Here is a 6,759-nt window from a genome sequence, read left to right on the forward strand (position 1 = left end):
GTGGCTTTCAACAGGTTGTCCCGCAGAAATCTCCAATTGTCTTCCACGTTGTATGATGCTATATCCCCTTCTATTTCGTTAAATGCTTCAAGTAACTTGTCTCTAAGTCTCTGTCCGTTTGCAGGGTCTTTAAGCTTCCACACCCTTCTCCTTCAAGCCTGTCTAATTCTGGGCACCCATTTTGCCTTGATCCCAAATATATTTATATCAGTGGCAACTCTGGCACTTGGGCTGCTTGGGCTTAGCCCAAGTATAAATTTTGTAAAGTGATCTTGTATTTGCAAGCTGATTTAATTTCTGCCAACACTGACTTCAAGTATGTAATTATAGTCAATAACTCGGGCTCCTTTTATTGAGCTTCGTCACAGTATATTTTATTTTTTTGTTCAGCATTTGGCAGTCGTCTTAAAGGTGCCCCGTGTCAAAAAATATCATTCATAGCTGACGTTCTCTCGACTTCGTTCACACATGCCTGACTCAAGCTCTGAAGTTACAGCCTGAGTTGTTATCAATAATCATAAAAATTAAAAGTAATTCAAATTTAATGTTTTCTTGAAACAATAAATTTCTATAGAGATTAGGATTTAAATTCCCAATTTATGAAAAGTTTCCGTTCTACAATATTCTTAAAGGAATGTAAAAATTATCCAGCAACTCAGACTAATACGAACAAGCCTGGTAGGTGTAAAAGACTAACTGGCATCTCTTGTCAAGAATACAGGTGACAGTCAGATCACTGCTGTTTGTTGTGCACCCTGCTATTGTTATTTGATTGCTGTTATTCTGTGCATCTGTGTGTAAAGATCAGTTGTGTTTTGCAGGGTTGCTTTATTTTTACCCTTAACTTAGAAATGGAGAAAGACATAGTCCTAGATATACAAAAACTAGCCATTTGGGGCTAGAAATATTGCAGAAAAACCTGAAATTCTTCAAGCAGGCACGTGTCTTATGCAAAATCTGTTATGAGCCCAAGTGACGATGATGATATTAATATCATTGTCATCAACTTTGTGTGCATTTTCTATGTTCACATGGGTATGACAATTCAACAGGATTCATTGTCTCATTTTTAGTATAGCTTCTGCGGCTGGATGCACTTCCTAATGTCAACCACTTCACACAAGGTTTTGGGTGCATTTTTTCATGGCACCAATATACATTTATATATCAGATACAAATTACAAACTATTATTAAGATCTTCTTTTTTTACCTTCTACCCTTGAATGTTTCTATTTCTTAACATTAGAAAATCTGGTATCATAAATCAATGAAAGAGCATTCAATCAAATTTCATATTAAAGATCTGATATTAACATATATTACATACGTTAGCAGCACTTACAAGCATGCTACTATATGAAATCTTGATTCTGTTTTGTAAATATAGTTATTTACATTTTAGCTTATGTTTAAAATGTAAATAGCAATATCTGCACTTATATATCATCCTACTAATTTTCAGTTGATTCATTTATTTTCATTATAAATTTTCTGTACAAAATGTTTAGTTGAATTATTATATTTAAATATTTTTCATATTCCTAAGTGTTGAACATTAATACTTTTATATATTTCTATATTTCACCTCTTTTCATATTAAATTGCAACTCATTTACAGTTAATGTTATGAAGATTTTAGACATTTGGTAACCCAAAATGAATCTTATTTTTCCGTTTATTAAATATGATTATAATTTCATCTCTTAATCAGGGTCCCATGGGAATGAAAGGTGCATCAGGTACTAAGGTAAACTATTTTCTATAATTTTCTTTTCATGGCATTTAAGATATAATTATACCAATGAATTATGATTGTGTCTCTTTCATGTATATATTTTTGAAGATTTTTATTAATTATATTTCTGATATTCTTCATATTGTATTCTTTCTCAGCATATTTTAATAATAAATTAAGAAACAGAACCGTAAAACAAAAGTCCTGTTTATTTTTAGCTGAGAGATACAAAAATTTACATTCTAAAAAAATCACACTGTAAATATTGATTTTGCACATTCAGATTTTCTAACCTTTCAATTGCATGTTTATCGTTTATTTGCCATATATATTATCAGGGAGAAAAAGGAGAGAAAGGTGACTATGGACCAATGGGATTACCAGTAAGTTCTGAAGATGCATGCACTGTCAACTGGATGTATTCAATGGAATCTAATAAAATAATTTTCTTTCTCTTTGTGATTATTTGTAAAATCTATTCTATAATCCTTCTTATATTCTGTTATATGAGTATTGTTTTTGCTTGTTTATTGTAGCTTCTGTTATTCTATGTACTTGTCACTTTATGTAAACTTTCTATTTCTATCAAACTCCATTTTATTCTCTGTTCACACATATAGCCTCTCTTCCATTCTCTTTCCCTCACTCTCTCTCTCTCTCTTTCTTTCCATCTCTCTCTTTCTCTCTCTCTCCATCTCTCTCTCTCTATATATATATATATATATATACATATATATATATGTGTGTGTGTATATATATATATATAAATATATATATATATATATATGTATATATATATATATATATATATAATGTTTATTTTGGAGCATGTTAATATATGTGTGTGTACATTTCTTATTCATTTGTGTTTAAGACCTCTGGTAAAGTAACACAGGCAGACAGAATAAAATTATTGTCCTATTTCTGATTTAATACTAAGCCTTATAAGTAGTTTCCTCTATATATAATACACCAAATGCATCTGTATTTGCATAAGATCCTAAGTAACTTTGCTCGACTCTTAAAACTGGTCATGTGATATCTCATGCAAACTAAATGTATAAAATGAATTTTAGGACTTGAAGGATTTTGAACAAATATAGTTATTAGAATTGGGAAGCTAACATGGTTCTGTTCTAGCATAAATTGTTTAGAAAATACTTAATACCAAAGTGATTTCGCAACAATGTAGAATCTGATACCAGTATAAGTGATACTTGCCTTGAGCTCTTTCAATCTGCAGTGTATTAGACAAGTTATTGTAAATACGTTTTGATATCATAATTAAATAACTCCCCCAAACACTATGTATTTTATATTATTTCACAAATAATTTTCCTCTTAATTTTTTGCATCTTTCTATATATAACATAATTATTCATCTTCAAGTGTTATGTCCAATTACTTAACATTTGATTTAACTTCATCTCTATTTTTAGAATCTAGTATTCTTATGTAAATTTGCTTAAGATATTTTTTGTAGCCTAAAATATTCAATCTGACTTTCATCCAATATTTCAACAGTTCAAATGTTATGAATACTTGAGTTTCAGTTTATAATTTTCAGTTCCTTGAATTTGAATTTATTGCCTTCAGATATTAGCATTTATTCAGATAAAATGCATCTAGATTAAGAGAAATATACAGCATAAATTTAACTATATGAACTTAAAAAATATATATATGGAGTCGATTAACAATTTATCTAAGAAGTTATTTTAAAATATACAAAAACAGTACATTTCTTTACCTAGTTCTATACAATTTTCTTATAATCATGCATGCAAATATTATTCCATATCTAGCTAAGGAAAATAACTTTCTTCTGGTTATATTTTCTCTAAATGCGAGACAGTTGATTCAGTTTTAAAATCTCTTTTTGATAAAAGTAGATGATTTCAGTCTTGGAAATGAACAAATACAATTCATTTTTACTAGTTTATTCATTTCATACAACAATTTATATAAATTTTTATCTTAATAAATTCATTGGCATGCTATTATTTATATATAGTTACACTTTTGGATACATTCAATGTTGCATGTAATTTCTTATTAATGATGATAATAATAATAATAATAATAATAATAATAATAATAATAATAATAATAATAATAATAATAATAAACAACTTTCATGGAATGAATAAACATTTTGTAAAAATGTCAGCATGGAAGACAATCTGAAGATTGTCTTGCTTACTATCAGCACTGTTATGTCACTGAATATTGACTCTTTGGATGCACTTATGACTTAAACCTGGAAATAAAGTTCATTAAATCACTTCTAGGCCTTTCTTAAGTTGCAAATAACACCAGATTGTAAAGAAGACTGCAATTGAGAGGTGTGTATTGTCTAGCTTGTTACTGCAATTTCCTACTATATTCATGTACAGAGAAATTTAGTAGAGTGGGAGAAACTTCAGATTCTACTTACAAGTTTCATTTTTGAGCCGCTGATTTTCTCATATTTTCAACTTAAATGTTAAATATAAATCTTATTTCAATTTAATGACCATACAGCTATAGAATTGTATATTATCGATTCTCTAAAATTGTGTCTGATTTAGAAATCCTTCGTGATTTTTAATAAAGATAATGGCAAAGGATCAGGTTTGACCTTTCCCTTATATCCGCAATGGCTACAGTAATTCCTCAATTATCGCGGGTGTTATGTTCCATCCCCACCCCTGAGATAGATGAAAATCCACGAAGTAAAAACAGTATGTTTTTGCGGGGGTTTTTTTTTTTGTAATTTGTGTATATATTTTTTTATTATAAAGGCAAAACAACACCACAGAGGAATTGATGTAAGCTTAAATAATAGACTACGATAGGTGAACCGTGATATGGCGAGAGATTACTATATTTTATTTTTCTTTCTGCAAGTGTTACAGATGCTCGCAAGTAATTATAATCCTCTAATGAAGAGAGCTCCAAAAGTTTATTGTAGAAAAATCCGATACAAGCATCAGCATGGTTCAGTAATTTTTTTCTACTGCAGGTTTTCTCACTTGTTCTAAATGCCTATTTTTGTCTGCAGTTTACTTTTATTTTTTTCTGACCTTTACTTACTGGGTCTTCACAGCTGTTAATTTTCTTAATTCACATAATTCTTTGTGTCTCCCTCAGTGCTAAAGAATGATAAATGTTCAGTTTGAAGCAAATGAAATATGTATTTTATCTATTATTTTCTTTTTGTAAAAGAATGGGAAATTTCAAGGAACATAACTCTAATTCGCCTTGAGAAGAGTTGTGTTTCTTGATTATAACTACAAGCTAATTTTTATGAAACTCCCAGGAAAATATTTTTATTGATTCAAGCGTTTGTTTTATGGTTATAAGAACAACTCTTATTGATTCTTTAATTATTAGCTTCATATTCTACTGTCACCAAATAAATAGATCATTTCTTTTTATGCAATTCTAGCTATAAGTGGTTCATTTATGATAAAAGCCAACAATGACAATTTATATACTTCTGATAAAATTTCCAAATTTTATTATAAAGATTTAAAGACTGATTGCCTTCATTGATAAAATCAATATTTCATATTTAAACGTTAAAATTTTATAGATTTCTGTGTTTTCTGTTTGTATTTTTTATTACAATATTTTTTTTTATGTTCATTTAAAATAATATACATTTGCAACATTTGTTTATCAAGTAATATTTAATTTTTGTTAAGGTAAACACCTGAAAAATTAATTTTGTTACACTTAAGAATATCCATCATTAATAGTAGAATAGGACTTAGTATTATAAAATTTTATATTTGAGTTAATGTTGTGTATGTGTGTGTGTGTGTGTAATCTTCCATCCTTTATGAGCTGGACAGTCATGCTCTAGTGTCTGCTTTGGTATGGTTTCTATTGCTGGATGCCCTTCTTAATGCTTACCACTTCACAGAGTATGCCAGGTGCTTTTCATAGCACCAGCACTAATGAGGTTGCCTTTCAATTCACAAGGTGAAGATATATATCACACAAAGACACACATGTACATATACACATGTACTCATGTGTGTATGTGTATAAATATATATTTATATATGTATATGTGTGGTGTGTTTATATATGTATATTTCACTATGACCATCATATCAACATCTCATTAGACACTCTTCCATGCTTGTATGCAAAAAGTTTTCTGTGACCAGATGTTCTTCATATTTTCAACTTTTTTCACCTGTTTGCAAGCAAGGTAATATTTCCCCTAGTTAGTTTGATACAACATTGAAATGGTTGAGCATGTTTTCACAGCAGATTGCAAATTGACACTATTTGTATAACACAATAAGCAGTGTCAAGACGAGGTTGAACGAACACACGTGCATACATATATATGGGTTTCTATCTATTTCCAATTACCATATCAATTTATAAGGCTTTGGTCAACCCAAACTATAGAAAATGACACTTGCCCAAAGTACCATGCAGTGGGACTCTTGGCTAGGAACTTCTCTTGCAGTTGTCTCAATATGATGAGAGAATCAAAGAAATGCATCTTGTCTAAGTGGGTTGTGTTCCTAACCAAGTGTGCTAAGACTTACTTTCATAACTTAGTCCATCAGTTTCATACCTTCTGAGATGCTTCTTTCTAGAGCACCTCATTTACTCCTATAACAGTTGATGATTATAATACTGCTGTGCTAGTTATTAGGTATAACATTTCCCTGTATAATTTGGTTATCTGAGGAATTTCAACCATGTTTCGTGGTCTGCTACCACAACAGCTCCTTTATAGGATCCAGTTAGCTCAAGACATCATCAGGAGGAACCACGTCCGGTTTCGGCCCCTACTCCTCTATCGTTTTGATGTGGCGGGGCCCCCCCTTTCGGAATTGTCTTCAGCTCTGGTGTTGGGTGCATGTCTCCTTTCTTCCATTCCCTGGCCTCTTCGATGCAGCATCAACGAGTGTCAGCGTCCAACTGACTGTCTTGTCAAATTCCCCTTTTTATACCTGCAGCTAGGCTCCAGCAGGCTGCCCCAGCAAGTTGTCACGTGACACTGTCTAAATTT

The 6,759-nt window shown here is 30.8% G+C and overlaps 1 protein-coding gene across 14 annotated transcripts in view; it reads left to right on the plus strand.

Annotated features, from left to right (window-relative positions):
• The window catches only part of LOC106873237 (collagen alpha-1(I) chain), a 220,446-nt gene that overhangs the window by 193,643 nt on the left and 20,044 nt on the right, over positions 1-6,759 (plus strand). For 12 of the 14 annotated variants that reach the window (XM_052977077.1, XM_052977060.1, XM_052977066.1 and 9 more), the window contains 2 exons: positions 1,713-1,748; positions 2,075-2,119. In XM_052977077.1, coding sequence (XP_052833037.1) covers positions 1,713-1,748; positions 2,075-2,119 — 81 coding nt within the window. The remainder of the gene's footprint in view (positions 1-1,712; positions 1,749-2,074; positions 2,120-6,759) is intronic. The other 2 variants (XM_052977082.1, XM_052977104.1) reach the window with 1 other exon arrangement.

This window comes from Octopus bimaculoides, chromosome 2 (assembly GCF_001194135.2).
Source record: "Octopus bimaculoides isolate UCB-OBI-ISO-001 chromosome 2, ASM119413v2, whole genome shotgun sequence".
Classification (NCBI taxonomy): Eukaryota; Metazoa; Mollusca; class Cephalopoda; order Octopoda; family Octopodidae; genus Octopus; species Octopus bimaculoides.